Here is a 19,962-nt window from a genome sequence, read left to right as displayed (position 1 = left end):
TTACGCTTTCATCAAGCCACTTTTGGTCAGACCAAAATGGATAAGAGGGAGGGATAGCTTATAATAGACACCAATTGATAAGTTAAGTGCACTACTCTAGTCTTTCACTATGAAATATCCTGCCTGCCTGGCAAGCAAGGGATGCTGAATGTAACACTTTTTATCACTACTATTCACATAAAGGGTACATGTATATACCCATATATTTACAGGTACTGTAGAGACCACAGCATAACCTTAGGCCTGGTATAGGTACATTTTGAATAACTTCAGACTGTGTAGTTGATAGGTTACCTCAGTCAGGGCAGCAAGCTGGAGGAATCTGAGACTTACATCGAGGTCAGTTTTATTAATCTGCATGGACTAATCATGTCAAAAAAATGCCTCTGCTGGCACAGAATGAGCATTTTTGCTCACTGAAACACTCAGTTCCTGGAAACATCTCACTGCGAAAGGTCTGTTCTCATTTAACATGAAAGTTAAGTGTGAACGAGAGGCTTATTAATATTGTGTGCCATTGTTTGAAGTCATGAATAATTGCCTCCTTCCAATCTCACAATCAGTTTTGACATTCTCAGGAGAATTTATCTTGATGAAGTTGGAGTATTTTGAGATGAGGCAAGAGTTGTTTTATGCTTTGTGGTTGGATACAAGACAATCTGGCAGAGGAAGAATACATGTGTTTGAAAAAGTAATGGAGGAATAGATAAATTAAATGTAAAAAATGTAAGTAGAAGGGGATGTTTCTTGAAGGTCTGTGTGACCATGCTGTATGTACTATAATATATGCCATTTAGCAGTGACTTGAGTAGGGACCGCAGTTTGCCTGAGTAACTGAACTGCATTTTCAGCTCCAATTGAAGAGTGAAGATGCAAAGACAAACAAAAAAATCAACAGTTCAGTTAACTAATGTTACGTGTTGGTGACCATGATCAACCATGAGGAAGATAACAATCTAGCTAGCATGAACCTACAGTGCATTCGGAAAGCATTCAGACCCCTTGACTTTTTCCACATTTTTCTAGGTTACAGCCTTATTCTGAAATGGATTAAAGTGTTTTTCCCCTCATCAATGTACACACAATACCCCATAATGACAAAGCGAAAACTGTTTTTTATACATTTCTGCATATGCATAAAAAACTGAAAAAGCACATTTTACATAAGTACTCAGACCCTTTACTTAGTACTATATTAAAGCACCTTTGGCAGCGATTACAACCTCGAGTCTTCTTGGGAATGACGCTACAAGCTTGCCACACCTGTATTTGGGGAGTTTCTCCCATTCTTCTCTGCAGATCCTCTCAAGCTCTGTCAGGTTGGATGGGGAGCATCGCTCCACAGCTATTTTCAGGTCTCTCCAGAGATATTTGATCGGGTTCAAGTCCGGGTTCTGGCTTGGCCACTCAAGGACATTCAGAGACTTGTCCCGAAGCCACTCTTGCATTGTCTTGGCTGTGTGCTAAGGGTCGTTGTCCTGTTGGAAGATGAACCTTTGCCCCCAGTCTGAGGTCCTGAGCTCTCTGGAGCAGGTTTTCATCAAGTATCTCTCTGTACTTTGCTCTGTTCATCTTTCCCTTGATCGTGACTAGTCTCCCAGTCCCTGACACTGAAAAACATTCCCACGGCATGATGTTGCCACCACCATGCTTCACCGTAGGGATGGTGCCAGGTTTCGTGACGCTTGGTCACGCTTGGCATTCAGGCCATAGAGTTCAATCTTGGTTTCATCGGACCAGAGAATAATGCTTCTCATGGTCTGAGAGTCCTTTAGCAGACTGTTGTGCCTTTTTACTGAGGAGTGGCTTCCTTCTGGCCACTCTACCGGTAAGGCCTGATTGGTGGAGAGCTGCAGATATGGTTGTCCTTCTGGAAGGTTCTCCCATCTCCACAGAGGAACTCTGGTGTCTTGTCAGAGTGACCCTTGGGTCATTGTCACCTCCATGACCAAGGCCCGTCTCCCTTGATTGCTCAGTTTGGCCGAGCTGCCAACTCTAGAAAGAGTCTTGGTGGTTCCAAACTTTTTCAATTTAAGACTGATGGAGACCACTGTGTTCTTGGGGACCTTCAATACTGCAGACATTTCTTGGTTCCCTTTCCCAGATCAGTGTCTCGACACAACCCTGTCTCGGCACTCTAGGGACAATTCCTTCAACCTCATGGCTTGGTTTTTGCTCTTACATGCACTGTCAACTGTAGCACCTTATATAGACAGGAGTGTGCCTTTCCAAATTATGTCCAATCAGTTGAATTTACCACAGGTGGACTCCAATCAAGTTGTAAAAACATCTCAATGATGATCAAGGGAAACAGCATGCACCTGAGCTCAATTTAGAGTCTCATAGCAAAGGGTCTGAATACTCATCTAAATAAGTTATTTCAGTTTCAATTTTTTTAAATAAATTTGCAAACATTTATAAAAAAACGATTTTACATTGTCATTATGGGGTATTGTGTGTAGATTGATAATACTTTTTTTTCATAAATTTTAGAATAAGGCTGTAACGTAAGAAAATGCACTATATATACATTTTACGGAAACAGTATATTTTACATTAGTTATCTTGTCATTTTTAGTTCAACTCCACTTAACCCCTCTCATCTACATGTATCTCTGAACACACACCAGTTTTGATTTCATGAATCTGTTTCTTAACAGAGTAATTGGTGCTTTCTGACCTGCTGATGGTTTTATGGTACATCCAACTCAACACTTTCTCCCCACTGTGATTTATCTCCATAGTTAATCTGTTATTACTGCAGCTCTTTGTTACAGTGACAGAACACTTCAATTCAAACCCACCCTGCTCTACTTCAGACAGATACTTTCTCTCTGGTGGTATAGGCAATTGCACCATCCATCCCTCCCCATTCTAATGCGTTAAATAAAAGTGCAACAGCCCTGGCCCTGCTATAAACTGATTACATAGGTTGCTTCCCAAATGGCACCTTGTTCCCTATATAGTACACTACTTATGACCAGGGAACATGGTGCACTACTTTTGACCAGGCTTCTATTATGTAGGGAATAGGTTGCCATTTGGGACGCATACATTGGGTCATGGGGGCAGACAGGTTCCATGGTTGTGAATGTGCCAGAGCTGTGTTATTCCATTGTTGTTTTCCTGCTGGGTTTATGACACCATCTGAGCTGGCTGAAAGCCTGTCTTGCTTTCTAAACCAGGAGAGGAAATCAGGTTGAGTTTCGGAGACAAAGGTTGCAGCCTAGATGTCCACAAAATGTAAAGCATTGCCTGATTGATGGAGAGAGTTTGATTGCTCTGAATTTGTCCAAACCTGTAACCTCTGACAGATGGAGATGATGTTGAATATAGAATGACAGTTGAAGCTTGCTGTTTTTGCATTATTTCCGATTTTCGCCCTGGTAACATTGAAAGGAATATTGTGAAATGATTATAACTCTAGTGTCAGATGATAGTTTGGTGAGAACAGTTTTCCAAAACACATGCCCAGAATGTGTTAGATTAACTTCTAGTTTAACTGCCCCGAAGGCACAACTGATCAATGGCTGAGCCTTAACAGTTAAAACATTAAATGCCATAGCCAGCTGGTCAGTCACTGTACACTTTGGCTGAAAGGGAGATTATGCACACAAACAACCAAGATGCAAAGAAAGTTCAGCTGGATCCAGTTTGAGCTGGATTTATCCAGATAAAGTGGTTTCAGGGATGGCATAGAAATTATTTTATGACTCGCTAATTATGAAAGCTGGCCATTTTGGTTTCATTTAACACTAAGCCTCTTCACAGAGACTTTTCAGGGACCATAGATGGTTGATGAAGGTCCTAACCCCTACCATAGGCACTGTTAATACCTGGAAAACCACTGTGACTCTCCTTTTTCTGGCAATGGAAGATAGAGGGTGTAAGAATGGAAAGATAGGGGGTGTAATTTCGGGAAGCAAGTTCAGGGAGTGAATCATTTAATAAAAGAACAAAACATAATACAAAACAAGAAACACGAACAACGCACAGACATGAAACTGAAACAGAAACCATAACGCCTGGGGAAGGAACCAAAGGGTGCGACATAAATAGGGCAGGTAATCAAGGAATCAAGGAGGTGATGGAGTCCAGGTGAGTGTCATGAGGCATGTGACGATGGTGACAGGTGTGCGCAATAATCAGCAGCCTGGTGATCTAGAGGCCAAAGAGGGAGCACACGTAACAGTACCCCCTCCCTGACGCGCGGCTCCAGCCACAGGACGCCGACCAAAATGACAATGGGGATGATGGAGATCAGGAGTGGACGGGTCACCTCTGCTGAGGCGCGGGAACCTGTCGATCCGGCGGAGGTGTGGGAGCATGGCGACCTAGAGTTTCAGAGAGAGAGAGCATACGTGACAGTACCCCCTTTCCGGCACGCGGCTCCAGCCGCAGGACGCCAACCAAAGGGATGATCCCGGGGATCAGGAGTGGACCGGTCGCCTCCACTGAGGCACAGAAACCTGACAAACCGGCTGAGGCATGAGAGCCTGATAAGCCGGCTGAAAACTCCCCAGTTGCTTCGACCGAGGAACGGGAACCAGCTCACCCAGCAGAGGCACGGGAGCCTGTCGAGCCCGCTGAGGCATGGGAGCCTGTCGAGCCCGCTGAGGCCTCCGTGGTAGCTCCGGTACTGATAGACGGACCCGACATCACCTCCAAACAAACAACACTCCCTGATGCTTCCCTTTGGTGAGGCATTATTCTGTAACGTTGTGCTGGGAGTCGGGAAGCAAGTTCAGGGAGTGAATAATTTAATAAAAGAATGAAACATAGCACAAAACACGGACAACACACAGACATGAAACTGAAACAGAAACAATGGGCGCGGGAACCTGTCGATCCGGCTGAGGTGCGTGAGCATTGCGACCTAGAGTGCCGGAGAGAGAGCATACGTGAAGGGGGCAATAGATGAACCCTCAGTCCTGGTAGTGTTAGTTCATGTAGAGGCCTATTCAGAGTTCTGATATTCACTGTGTCCAAAACCTTAAGGACACCTAATGTTGAGTTGCTCTCAGAACAGCCTCAATTCGTTGGCATATGGAATCTACAAGGTGTCAAACACTCCACAGGGATGTTGGCCCATGTTGACTCCAATGCTTCCCACAGTTGTGTCAAGTTGGCTGGATGTCCTTTGCGTGGGTGATGGACCATGCTTGATGCACACAGGAAACTGTTGAACATGAAAAGCCCAGCAGCATTTCAGTCCTTTACAACAAACCAGTGCACCTACTGCCATGCCCTGTTCAAAGGAACTTAAAATATTTTGTCTTTTCCATTTACCCTCTGAATGGCAACATACACAATCCATGTCTCCGTTGTCTCAAGGCTTAAAAATGATTCTTCAACCTACATCCTCCCCTTCCTCTACTCCGATTGACGTGGATTTATCAAGTGACATCAATAAGGGATCATAGCTTTCACCTAGATTCACCTGGTCAGTCTAAGTCATAGAAAGAGCAGGCGTTCTTAGTGTTTTGTACACTTTATAAACACATAGCCCATACAAATGCATTGAATAACATTCAACACATGGAGCAACAGGGAGTAACCCCCCTCCCAAAAAAAAAATCTAAAGGAAGTTTGTTCTGAAGTGTCTGTGCTATATCTGAGAGATTTAAGATCAATAAGTTATTTCCCCCCCCCCCCCCCCCGCATATATTTAACTAGTTCACTAGATTGAAACTGCTGAGGGAATGCTAGCCAACGTTAATTCCCACCATAATTCCCACCAGTTGAGTTCACCTAGCTAAGTGGACTGCAGTTGGTTTCTATAGAAGAACTAGCTTTATAATTGCAAACTCAATTTTAAGAGCCGATTTCCGAGGCCCCACAAAAATCTGTCAGTTTAAGCTAGAGATATGTTTTCTTGCATTGGATGTGCATCAATCCACCGCATCTGGGGGGGGACTATCTGTTTTTCCATGTAGTGAATGTTATTCAATGTGTTTGTATGGGCTCATAGCATTTCTTTGTTTTTCTAAAGTGTACAAAACACTAAGAACACCTGCTTTTTCCATGACATAGCCTTCACCTAGATTCACCTGGTCAGTCTATGATCCCTTATTGATGTCACTTGATAAATCCACTTCAATTAGTGTAGAGGTGTCATGTATTGTCATGTTGTGTCTTGTTTCTGTCCTTTCTCTTCACCCTGTCTCCCTCTGCTGGTCGTACTACGTTACCTTTTCTTCCCCTCTTTCTCCCAGCTGTTCCTTGTCTTCTCTGACTACCTCGTTCACCCCTTTTCCCACCTGTTCCCTTTTTCCCTCTGATTAGGTCTCTATATCTCTCTCTGTTTTTGTTTCTGTCTTTGTCGGATTCTCGTTTGTGTTACTCATGCCTGAACCAGACTATCGTCGTGTTTGCTGCAACCTTGTCCTGTCCTGTCGGAATCTGCATGTTCATCTAACCTTGTCCTGTCCTGTCGGAATCTGCCTGTCCATCTGAGCCTACGTGTGTTTCGTCATTAAAGAAACTCTGTTTTGTTAATTCGCTTTTGGGTCCTCATTCACGCACCTGACAAGAGGAAGGGGAGGATACGGTGAAAGGTGACAGAGCTAGAGTGGTGCTAGAGTGGTGCTTATCAGACCATGATACATCCCGAATATCGGTGTTCTCACAAAATCCTCTGTAGGATCTGAACGGTTAGACCTACAAACTAGTATGGAAAGATGAGACTCTCACGAACATGATGGTGTTCTCCATTTTGCTCCTCTTTCATTAAATAACATGTAAGATACTCAATTAAAGCTACACTCATTGTGAATCCAGGCAACATGTCAGATTTTAAAAAGGCTTTTCGGCGAAGGCATAAGAAGCTATTATCTGATGATAGCACAATAGTAAACAAAGAGGGTAGCATATTTCAACACTGCAGGCGCTACACAAAACGCAGAAATAAAATATAAAACATGCATTATCTTTGACAAGCTTCTTTTGTTGGCACTCCAATATGTCCCATAAACATCACAATTGGTCCTTTTGTTCGATTAATTCCGTCCATACAGTGGGGAGAACAAGTATTTGATACACTGCCGATTTTGCAGGTTTTCCTACTTACAAAGCATGTAGAGGTCTGTAATTTTTTATCATAGGGACACTTCAACTGTGAGAGACGGAATCTAAAACAAAAATCCAGAAAATCACATTGTATGATTTTTAAGTAAATAATTTGCATTTTATTGCATGACATAAGTATTTGATCACCTACCAACCAGTAAGAATTCCTGTTCTCACAGACCTGTTAGTTTTTCTTTAAGAATCCCTCCTGTTCTCCACTCATTACCTGTATTAACTGCACCTGTTTGAACTCGTTACCTGCATAAAAGACACCTGTCCACACACTCAATCAAACAGATTCCAACCTCTCCACAATGGCCAAGACCAGAGAGGGTGTAAGGACATCAGGGATAAAATTGTAGACCTGCACAAGGCTGGGATGGGCTACAGGACAATAGGCAAGCAGCTTGGTGAGAAGGCAACAACTGTTGGCGCAATTATTAGAAAATGGAAGAAGTTCAAGATGACGGTCAATCACCCTCGGTCTGGGGCTCCATGCAAGATCTCACCTCGTGGGGCATCAGTGATCATGAGGAAGGTGAGGGATCAGCCGAGAACTACACGGCAGGGCCTGGTCAATGACCTGAAGAGAGCTGGGACCACAGACTCAAAGAAAACCATTAGTAACACTACGCCGTCATGGATTAAAATCCTGCAGCGCAAGCAAGGTCCCCCTGCTCAAGCCAGCGCATGTCCAGGCCCGTCTGAAGTTTGCCAATGACCATCTGGATGATCCAGAGGAGGAATGGGAGACGGTCATGTGGTCTGATGAGACAAAAATAGAGCTTTTTGGTCTAAACTCCACTCGCCGTGTTTGGAGGAAGAAGGATGAGTACAACCCCAAGAACACCATCCCAACCGTGAAGCATGGAGGTGAAAACATCATTCTTTGGGGATGCTTTTCTGCAAAGGGGACAGGATGACTGCACCGTATAGAGGGGAGGATGGATGGGGCCATGTATCGCAAGATCTTGGCCAACAACCTCCTTCCCTCAGTGAGAGCATTGAAGATAGGTCGTGGCTAGGTCTTCCAGCATGACAACGACCCGGAACACATAGCCAGGGCAACTAAGGAGTGGCTCCTTAAGAAGCATTTCAAGGTCCTGGAGTGGCCTAGCCAGTCTCCAGACCAGAACCCAATAGAAAATCTTTGGAGGGAGCTGAAAGACCGTATTGCCCAGCAACAGCCCCGAAACCTGAAGGATCTGGAGAAGGTCTGTATGGAGGAGTGGGCCAAAATCCCTGCTGCAGTGTGTGCAAACCTGGTCAAGAACTACAGGAAACGTATGATCTCTGTAATTGCAAACAAAGGATTCTGTACCAAATATTACATTCTGCTTTTCTGATGTATCAAATACTTATGTCATGCAATAAAATGCTAATTAATTACTTAAAAATCATACAATGTGATTTTCTGGATTTTTGTTTTTAGATTCCGTCTCTCACAGACCTCTACATGCTTTGCAAGTAGGAAAACCTGCAGAATCGGCAGTGTATCAAATACTTGTTCTCCCCACTGTATATATCCAAATGTCCATTTATTTGACGCGTTTGATCCAGAAAAAAACAGCTTCAAAAAACACAACTTCACTACAAAATATTTCAAAAGTTGCCTATAAACTTTGCCAAAATATTTCAAACTACTTTTGTAATCAATCAAATTGTAGACAGGTCTATCTGTGTTCAATACAAGAAGACAACAAACCATGCTACTTTTCACATCTTGCACACTCAACAGTGTTACCCAGTTCCTAGATGGCCTACTTCTTCATTGCACAAATGAATAACCTCAACGAAATTCCAGAGGCTGGTGACATCCAGTGGCAGCGGTAGGAACTGAAACCAGGTTCCTAAGAAATCTAATTTGCCAATGAGAACCAGTGAACAGACGGAGACCAAAAAAAACTATTTTGAAAGGTTAGTCCTTGGGGTTTTCCCTGCTACATAAGTTCTGTTATACTCACAGACATAATTCAAACAGTTCTAGAAACTTCAGAGTGTTTTCTATCCAAATCTACTAACAATATATATATCTTATATTCTTGGCATGAGTAGCAGGAAGTTGAAATTGGGCACGCTATTTATCCAAAAGTGAAAATGCTGCCCCCTATACCTTAATGCAGTTTGTGAATATGTTACGCCTGTGCAGGTTAAACATTTTTTTTTATGGGGCTCTATGCTCAGATAATCGCATCGTATTCTTTCGCAGTAAATCCTTTTTTAAATCTGACAACGCAGTTGGATTAGCAAGATTCTAGGCTTTCGATACATGTGAGACACTTGTATTTTCATTAATGTTTAATATGACTATTTATGTAGCGATCACCGTATGTTGTGGAATTTCAGCCCGCTAGCGGGTTCCGTGCGCAGAGAGGTTAAGCACAACTGTTACAGCAGATAAGATTGGAAATAGCTGTGTTGAAAACATCTTAACTCACTGCTTCCATGTTTACTGCTTTGCACGTGTCCACAAGGATCATAAACACGGGTGAAAATAGCAGAAGGGGCGGATTTGGCCGAGAGTTTCCTTTTGCGAGGGAGGAAACTTCGCTTCCTTCCTTCACACAACAGAAATCACAATTGTGAGTGTCATTCCCCCCAGAAGTTAAATGCAAAGTGACAACTTTTGCAATAATTTTACTTCTGGGAAACCGAGATTACCACTACTATAAGGTTTTTCAAATCCATAAATCATTGAAAACTGCTTTGATTTAAATGGTAAAGTAAACCTTTTTAAACTTTTACTACTACCACAAAAATCAAAATTAAAGAGTTAAAGAAAGTCCCATCAATTGTATTTCATTTACAATTATAATTTAGTCATTATTATTATTCTTGAGCATGCTACTCCTCTTCTTACACTGTTTAAGATAGAAACACTGTTCAAACTTTCAAACGTGTTGACTGGTCTCACTTGAGTTGCTTGTATACAACTTCTGAAATATTTTATGCTTTTTAAAGCTAAGACACACTGGAAGGATTGTCAAATGTTTGCCTGCCGACAGTGCTTAGCACCTCTGAACAGAGTGTCAGCAGTCAATCTCTTTTGTGTTCACTCAGTCTTGTTAAAATACTCCAAACCAGAAGGTGGCAGTAGCGCTGTTTGGCATTGCATATCCATAAGTGTTAATTATGGTCTAGATTCAAAGCTACATATTCATTAGCTAGCATAACATAGCTAGCTTGCAAAGGTCACTGCACTAACTCGGTAACTAACACAGGCAGCTGTCTCATGGAAGCTCGCTAATACGTTGTAATTTAGTTATAATGTCAATACTAGCTACAGTGGGTAGCTAGCTTGGAGGAAGTATTTAGTATTGTGTGCATTGTGTCTGTGCACTTGGCCAGAAAATGTCATTTTTTAAATCTATTTTTTTGTTTGCTTTTCCACGTACAATCGGTAGGTTCTTCACTACCGAGTCGGCACGGGGCAGGTACCGCTTTATTTCTTGCAAGAGAAGCCTTCCACTGTGATAGGTATCTATCGGCAGTCTATTGGCAGTGAGATGCTCGGTGTGTTTCATGCTTTAGCTATTCAAGTCTTTATCGAGGACCATGTTGCATTTTAAGTAGGGGCCTATTTAGTTCAGATATAGTAGCCAATATTTCTTGTACCAGTCTTTACCCCTACCTGTTAGCTACACTGATAATAATGTAATTTATTTTAGTTACATATAGGCCTATGAATATCATTTTTTTTATCAGATATTCAAAGACAGATCATTCAGAACTAAAATCTCAAGCAGCAGTCATTTTACCAAGTGCAGGTGCAAATTCCTGTATTAATAGATCACAAGGTGGTCACTAATCTGGTCATCACAGCAACCTACCAGATGTTTTCCTGATATTACTGTGTATCAAGTTCACCTTCACTGGTGTAGTAGTCTATTTTACTACCACGCAGTAGCCTACATTACATTAGTAATACATTAGTAGCCTAGCCTACATGCGCGGGGAGATGAAGAGGTTGGCCTATACCCATAATGGCTGAGTCTGCATCTCAAAATACATTTTATGCTCGCATCGAGGCAAGCATCACTGAAGCATGCATGAGAGCCGTCAAGCAGACCATCTTAGTCCCTGTGCCCAAGGACTCGAAGGTAACCTGCCCAAATGATTACCATCCCATAGCACTCATGTCTGTAGCCACGAAGTGCTTTGAAAGGCTGGTCATCATCCCGGAAACCCTAGACCCACTCCAATTCACATTCCACCCCAACAGATCCACAGATGACACAATCTCAATCATGCTCCTGGACAAAAGGAACACCTTTGTGAGAATGCTGTTCATTGACTACAGCTCAGCGTTCAACACCATAGTGCCCACAAATCTCATCACTAAGCTAAGGATTTATGGGACTAAACACCTCCCTCTGCACCTGGATCCTGGACTTCATGACGGGCCGCACCCAGGTGGTAAGGGTAGGTAACAACACATCCGCCACGCTGATCCTCAACACTGGGGCCCCTCGGGTGCATGCTTAGTCCTGTCAGTGTGGTGCCAGGACAACAACAACCTCTCCCTCAATGTAGGCAAGACAAAGGAGCTGATCGTGGACTACAGGAAATTGCGGGCCGAACAGGCCCCCATTAACATCGACAGGGCTGTAGTGGAGCGGGTCGAGAGTTTCAAGGTTCTTGGTGTCTACATCCCCAACAAACTAACCAGATCCAAACACACCAAGACAGTCGTGAAGAGGGCACGACAGCACCTTTTCCCCCTCAGGAGACTGAAAATATCCTCAAAAAGTTCTACAGCTGCTTGATCGATAGCATCCTGACCGGTGGCATCACCGCCTGGCATGGCAACTGCTTGGCCTCCAACCGCAAGGCACTACAGAGGGTAGTGCTCATGGCCCAGTACATCACTGGGGCCAAGCTTCCTACAATCCATAACCTATATAATAGGAGATGTCTGAGGAAGGCCCCAAAAATTGCCAAGTCATACACTGTTCTCTCTGCTACCGCACAGCAAGCTGTACCAAGTCTAGGACCAAAAGGATCCTTAACAGCTTCTACCCCCAAGCCATAAGACTGCTGAACAATTCATCAAATGGCCACCGGACTATTTACATTGACCCCCCCCCCCCCGCCTTTGTTTCTACACTGCTGCTACTCGCTGTTTATTATCTACTTACATGTTCAAAATAACTAATTGACTCGGTACCGGTACCCCCTCGTTATTGTTATTTTGTATTGTATTACTTTCTATTTTTACTTTAGTTTATTTAGTAAATATTTTCATAACTCTTTCTTGAACTGCATTGTTGGTTAACGGCTTGTAGGTAAGCATTTCACAGTAAGGTCTACTGTTGTATTCGGAGCATGTGACAAATACAAATTGATTTGAAATGACACCCTATTCCCTATATTGTAAACTACTTTTGACTTGGGCCCTGGTCAAGAGTAATATGTAGGGAATAGGGTGTCATTTGGGACTCATCCATGGAGGCTGAGATTTGGACCACCATGGGGTTGACTCGTGTACCATTTCAAGAGGTGAGGTGGAGGAACCAAGACAATTAGGAGGTTAAATTAAGTTTAGTGAAAGATCAGACTGATTTAAGACAATTCAGAGGTAAGATTTGGAGAGATATAAGTGAATAAAAACTGATTATGATTATTCAGACATTTGGTGGGTTTAAAATTGTGGCAATACTTGGCCTTATATCAAGGGACAATGAGAGTCAGGGTTATAATGTACTGTAGCATCAAATGTTCCACTTTTGTTCAGTAACCAATCAGTGGTGGTATTGAAGTGGGAGTAGTAGTAGTGGTATAGACGGGTGGCAGTGGAGGCTGCTGAGGGAGGACAGCTCATAATAATGGCTGGAATGAAGTGTAATGGCTGGAATTTAGTGAATGGTATCAAACACAACCATGTGTTTGATTCCATTTACTCCATTCCGACCATTATTATGAGCCATCCTCCCCTCAGCAGCTTCCACTGACGGGTGGGTTGTTTGCCAATTAGCGAATTTTAGCCATATTGTGACCGTTCAGAATCCTAACAACACACAGCCTTCAGCCTCCAAGATGTGTGCGCATAATTTTTGCGAAGTTGTCATCCCACCCATCCATTGAACTTAAAGGTATGGTATGGTTGCAAAATGGTAACTTTCCCAACATGTCCAGGTCTTCCAGAAAGCCTGATTGGAAGATTCCCGGAACCAGAAGAAATAAGCAGGAAATACGGAATCGTTCAACCAGGATTTGTGGAAAACACTAGGAATTTGGGGGAAGTTACGAGAATTTTCCAACTCTAGGTGGTGCATTTCACAAATAGATCATTAATCTCACTCAATATATTTGAAGTCTAGCTCACTGAGGTACAGGGCCACTTCCCTAAAAGCCTATGAGACAGAGAGAGGAGGTACTCAAGGGGGGAAAAAACAAGTCCTGTTACAGCTGGAGGGGCACAGGGCAGATAGGCAGTCATTTGAACATTCCTGTCCATGGAAAAGGACAGCAAATGTAAACTGATCAGTTTCCCATAGAGATGAATACATCTGGATGCTGTCTCTTAGTCATGAAACACATAAATACTTTTCCTATCATAACTACCCCCAAGACCTTGCAGGGTGAGGTTGATATAGAATAGCCATACCTCTGGCAATGTCACCCTATTTCCTTTATAGTGCACTACTTTTGACCAGGACCTATAAGGCTTAGATTAAAAGTAGTGCCATATATAGGGAATAGGGTTCCATTTGAGATGCAGATGGAGTCACTGTGTAATCCCTCTTATCTTTCCTTAATGGTCCTGGGCATCTGGGGCCTAGCTATCTAACCACTGATACCCTCTGCTCCGCAACCCAACCCTTCTGCCTGCCATCTTTCTTCAGAGCCCCAGGCTCTGGGACAATGCATACACAATGTTTATATGACTGTCATTCTGTTCTGACATTAAATATTAACACAGCTAAAAGGAAAAGTGGCTAACCACAGTCTTCAGGCTAACCATAGTCCTCAGTAGGGGTGTGCCGACTCGTATTCTTAATCGTATCTGTAAATTGACAGTCGGATCGGTTGATACTCGTGATCAGAAAAAAAAACGGAAGTGTTTTAATATGACTAAATAGATTTTGGCAAAATACTACCCTGCATGTTCTCACTGCAAAAAATCAACAGATTTTTCACACACACACACACACACACACACACATACACACACACACACCTCCCCACGCTGCTCCGGGGAAGGGTGTGTGTGTGAAAAATCTGTTGATTTTTAGCAGTGAGAACATGCAGGGTAGTATTTTGCCAAAATCTATTTAGTCATATTAAAACACTTCCGTTTTTTTTTGTTGTGTGTGTGTGTGTGTGTGTGTGTGTGTGTGTGTGTGTGTGTGTGTGTGTGTGTGTGTGTGTGTGTGTGTGTGTGTGTGTGTGTGTGTGTGTGTGTCTGTGTGTGTGTGTGTGTGTGTGTGTGTGTGTGTGTGTGTGTGTGTGTGTGTGTGTGTGTGTGTGTGTGTGTGTGTATTTATGTATGTCTGTGTCCTTAACGTGCAGCGGACAGCCAAATTTCCTGGCACTAAGTCAGATTGCACATCAGCATTTCATCTGTTTTCCCTGCCCTTGCCCCACTAGTTAGATATTATGCACATTGATTGCTTGATAACAATTGTCCTTGCCATGTGATTCATATAGTAGCAGGCAGCAGCAATCTAAATGATCAGACCGAAAACATGCAGGAAAAAGTGATTGTGTCCAATTATGAAGCGAGTAGATGGAGAAATACTGCATCACTCTATCCAATCAGAGCAGCGTACAGTGTACAGCCCACCCTTCTCTCTACAGACAGGCAAACTAGCCATTTTTTTCCCCGATCAAGGATAATAAAAAAATACTCGATCATAATAGCATCCAGAATATTGCCCAAATTCGTTACGATACTTGTTTACTCCGCACACTTCCTCAGGCTAACCATAGATATGATACAACATGCTGAACTTGCCCACGAGCTACATATTTACCGCAACACACAGTGCCTTCATAAAGAATTCATACCCCTTGACTTATTCCACATTTTGTAGTGTTAAAGCCTGATTTCAAAATGGATTACATTTATCTGTTTTTCTCACCCATCTACAGTACACACAATACCCCATGATGACAAAGTTAATTCATGGGTGTTTCTCAATATGCATACTACCGTGCTCTACAATCTCATGTTCCCCCTATTGTATTACCTCACGCTTCACCTCGCCATTCACTGAACCTTCTTCCAACATATACACAAAGCAAACTTTTTACTTCATAATTATCAGCTAGATATGTGAATTGTAATAATCTAGCTAGTTAAACAGGCAAAGATGACCTAAAACCAATGTTATCCAAGGTAGATGTAATTTATTTTGTGGGTATCCACCAATTCTTTGTGGCTAGATAGCTAGCCGGTTAGCCCTATTGACTTACTATGGACTTCACTGAACCATCTTCCAGCCAGAACAACAATGGCAGTAGAAATGAAACAAGATATACACAAGCAACCATTTTACTTCATAACTATCAGCTAGCTATATGTGAATCATAATTATCTAGCTCACCAGATATTTAACAGGCAAAAATGACCTAATAATAATATTTTTAAAGTTAGATGTCAATTCTTCGTGGGTAGGTAGCTAACAATTCTTTGTGGCTATCTGGCTAGATAACAGTACTAGATAAACCTATTTATTCATTATGGGCTTGCAATCTAAAGTATGTAGGCAGGTAAACATGCCACAATTAACACTGCATGTATTTATTAATGTATCAAGACAAAATATTGTAGTCAAGCAACATACGATATGTGAATAAGCATCGTTTCATTCCGAAGTTGGAGTGTATTTTCTCTCGTTTCAGCTCAAATAACTGCCACCATTGATTGAAAAAAAAATGTAATTTTTATGTGGTCGAGTCATGTTTCTTTGCATACTTTCCATTGAAGCTTGCATTGACGCATGCTTCAAAATATGTACAAACGGAGCCCTCTATGCTTCGCTTCGCATACTTTGATTTGGACTCCGACGCTCCCATGCTCCAAATTGTGTGCTCAGAGCACGATAGTAAGCATTTTGAGGAACACTGCAGTTTAGCAAATATATTGAAAATGAAATACAGAAATGTCTCATTTACATACTGTAAGTATTCACACCCCTTTGCTATGAGACTCCAAATTGAGCTCTGGTGCATCCAATTTCCTTTGAGCATCCTTGCGGTGTCATTATAACTTGAATGGAGTCCACCTATGGCCAATTCAATTGTTTGGACATGATTTAGAAGGAAACACACCTGTCTATATAAGGTCCCACAGTTGACACTGCATGTCAGAGTAGAAACTATATCATGAAGTCCAAGGAACTGTCCTTAGATATCCGAGATATAAGGCTCATCACAATTCTATCTGGGTAATGGTATAAAATAATTTCTAGAGTGTTGAAAGAGAACAGTGGTCTCCATCATTTGGAAATTGAAGAAGATATGGAACTATCCAGACTCTCCCTAGTTCTGCCCATCCAACCAAACTGAGCATCTGGCAAGAAGGACCTTGGTCAGGGAGGTGACCAACAGCCCAATGACCATTCTGACAGAACTACAGAGTTCCTTGGCTGAGATGGGAGAACCTGCCAGAAGGAGAAGTCTCTACAGCACTTCACCAATCTGGGCTTTATGGTAGAGTGGCCAGATGGAAGCAACTCCTGAGAAAAAGGCACATGACTCTGAGATCGTAAGGCAAAATATTATGTTGTCTGATGAGACAAAAATGTAACTCTTCGCTATGTCTGGAGAAAACCAGGCACAGCTCATCACCCCTTTAACACCATCCCAATGGTGGTGGCAGCATGCTATGGGGATGCTTTTCAGCGGCAGGGACTGGGAGACTGGTAAGGATAGAGGGAACAATGAATGGAGCAAAATACAAGCAAAGTCTTGACGAGAACCTGCTTCATAGTGTAAATGACCTCCAACAGGACAATGACCCCGAACATAGAGCCAATGCAACACTGAAATGGCTTCAGATCAAGAATGTGAAAGTCCTTGAGTGGCCCAGCCATAGCTCAGACTTGAATCCCATTGAAAATCTGTCGAAAGACTTGAAGACTGCTGTCCCCATCTAACTTAACAGAGCTTGAGAAAATCTGCAAGGAAGAATGGGAGAAAATCACCAAATCCAGATGTGCAAAGCTGATACAGACGACTCAAAGCAGTAATAGGGGGTGTGAATACTTATGTAAATTAGATATTTCTGTATTTCGTTTTCAATACATTTGCTAAAATGTCTAAAAACACGTTCATTTTGTCATGATGGATTATTGTGTTTAGATGGGTGAGAAAATATACTTAATCAATGTTGAATTCAGGCTTTAACACAAGAAAATGTGAAATAAGTCAAGGGGTATGAATACTTTCTAAAGGCGCATCCCACTAGGCAAGAACTGGTTGAATCAGCATTGTCATTTCAATAACAAAAAAATCTATGTGATAATGTTGAATCAACGTGAAAAATTGATTGGATTTGTAAAAAGTCATCAACGTAAGGGAATTTTGTCTTTCACACAACTTTTAACCTAAATCCAATGTCATGGTGATCTTTTTTGTTGAATTCACGTTACTTGACAACTCAACCAAATGTAAATAAAAATAGACGTTGAACTGATGTCTGTGCCCATATATTATTGTTTTTAACAACCACCTTCTTTCTTTTGATGTCTCTTTTGATCTTAGCTATCAGGACCAAGATCAAGGAGGTGAGACGGGAAGGCATGGACCGCAAGGTAATTCTGCAGAAGAGGAAGAAGCCATTGAAACTGGGAAACCTAAAGAAGAATGACCTAAAAAAGCTGGTTCTGTACCTGAAGAATGGAGCCGACTGCCCTTGCCAGCAGCTGGATAACTTGGGCAACACTTACCTGATCATGGGGCGCAAGGTGGACACCCAGTTCCTCCTGACGGGCATCCACAAGTGGGACAAGTCCAGCAAAGAGTTCAAAAAGGCCATCAAGAAACTCAAGACACACAAGTGTCCAGCTTTCGAGAATGTCTTTAAATAATCAGACCCAACTTTTTTAGAAGCATCTCATCGTACACAAGAACTTGCACAACCAACAATCCACATTTTGTTTTTGTTCATATATCTATATAAACTGTATATCTTTCTATATTTACAGTCCTGCTTTACATTTTTCCACCATCCATTTTGCAGTGGAGCGTTGTGATCATTGAGACCTCCTGCGATAGTGGTTTCCAGTTATCTGAAAAAGTTAATGACACTGCACCCTCTTCCTCCTCTATTGAAACCATTTCCACTTCGTGTATGTAGATACTTGTGTTACACACTCCCTGAATGTGCAGTAAAAATACCACAATTCAGTGAGTTCTGCTGAAGTGGATGGACTTGCTTCTCTTGCTCTGAACATGGATAAGTAGATAATAGAATCATCAATTAGATCACATTGAATAGATTATACAGAATCAATGATAACTGGTATTTTAGCTTTAAAAGCCACATTATAGAGGAGGCATGGATAGGGTCATTGAATAACTTATTGATGATATTATGATAGCGTGCCTTCACCTGATTGTCTCATCAAAATAATGACTGCACTACAGTTGATATTAAGAATGTCGTCCTCTTTTCAGTTGCCTCATTTGTTTGACATTTTCTTTGACTTTAACAAATATATACAAATGTCAATCCAATCAATTCCAGAACATCAACTGCATCATCTGAGTGAAAATACCTTTTGCCTAATGGTACAGTATATTAATTGTACTGTGTGCCAAACTCTGTATGTTATAATGCATGCATTGTTCGGTGTTTCAATTCAATTGTACGACAGTCTCTTGAGTGGCCACTCTGGTATAGAATAATTAAATAAATCCCTTGTATTTGTATATGATGTCAGATAATATTTGACCAAACATTTTCTTATTGTTTTTTGTTAATGCAGTCTTCAATTGCTGTCCCTCCAGATTGATGTTTATTAAGTTTGTGACAACTTTGAAAGTGCATATAGTTGCTTAACAAATCTGTATTTTTAATTGTTTTGTTCAGTATTGATGGTACATCTTAGCACTGTCACATTAAATTACAGATTTTTTTTTATGGCTGCAGTGCATTGCTGCCCGTTATGTACATACACATTTTACATAAATATAGAAAACAATGATATGTTGTCTGGAATGCTCTTTCCATTTCAGATTGTGTGACCTATACTATTTTTGTGGAGATATTACTCCCAGTACTGCTTGCTCTCAAGCAGTTAAAGCTGGAATGAAGTATCAGGTGTGGCTAGTATTTCAATGATACCCACAGCTTATACAACACAGTAATAAAATGGGAAAGCACTGTAACGGCTGTTGGAAGGAGTGGAGGACCAAGGTGCAGCGTGATACGTGTTCATCTTTATTATCTGAACTGAACACTGATTAACAAAAAAAACAACGAAGAGAACGAACGAAACCGAAACAGTTCTGTCTGGTGCAGAAAGACACGAAACAGAAAACAACTACCCACACCACACAGGTGGGAAAAGGCTACCTAAGTATGGTTCTCAATCAGAGACAACGATAGACAGCTGCCACTGATTGAGAACCACACCTGGCCAAACACACAGAAATAGAAAACATAGAACCCACAACATAGAATGCCCACCCCAACTCATGCCCTGACCAAACCAAAATAGAGACATAAAATGATCTCTAAGGTCAGGGCGTGACAACCACATACATGGCACAGTACTATACAGTTTATTTTTTGGAATATCAGCTTCCTGCGTGTAATGTCTATAATGATTTTCAAACCTCCAAACTATTTGCACATGATGAGAATTCTTGGCTATGCTTGTACAGCTTGAGATTTTTTCAGTTCTAAGATTTAAGCATACTGTGGATATCACCCATCTTGGA

At 41.8% G+C, this 19,962-nt stretch overlaps 1 protein-coding gene across 1 annotated transcript in view; it reads left to right on the top strand.

Moving 5' to 3' along the window:
- The window catches only part of LOC110536277 (secreted frizzled-related protein 1), a 34,768-nt gene extending 15,545 nt beyond the window's left edge, over positions 1–19,223 (top strand). Inside the window, exon 3 of the mRNA XM_021621974.3 lies at positions 17,779–19,223. Within this exon, the coding sequence (XP_021477649.1) occupies positions 17,779–18,104 (326 nt within the window). The 3' untranslated portion in view covers positions 18,105–19,223. The remainder of the gene's footprint in view (positions 1–17,778) is intronic.
- The last annotated feature ends 739 nt before the right edge of the window (positions 19,224–19,962 follow it).

The sequence above is a fragment of the Oncorhynchus mykiss genome, chromosome 11 (genome assembly GCF_057628025.1).
Source record: "Oncorhynchus mykiss isolate SJ-2025 chromosome 11, ASM5762802v1, whole genome shotgun sequence".
NCBI lineage: Eukaryota > Metazoa > Chordata > Actinopteri > Salmoniformes > Salmonidae > Oncorhynchus > Oncorhynchus mykiss.
This window is presented reverse-complemented; position numbering and strand designations above follow the sequence as displayed.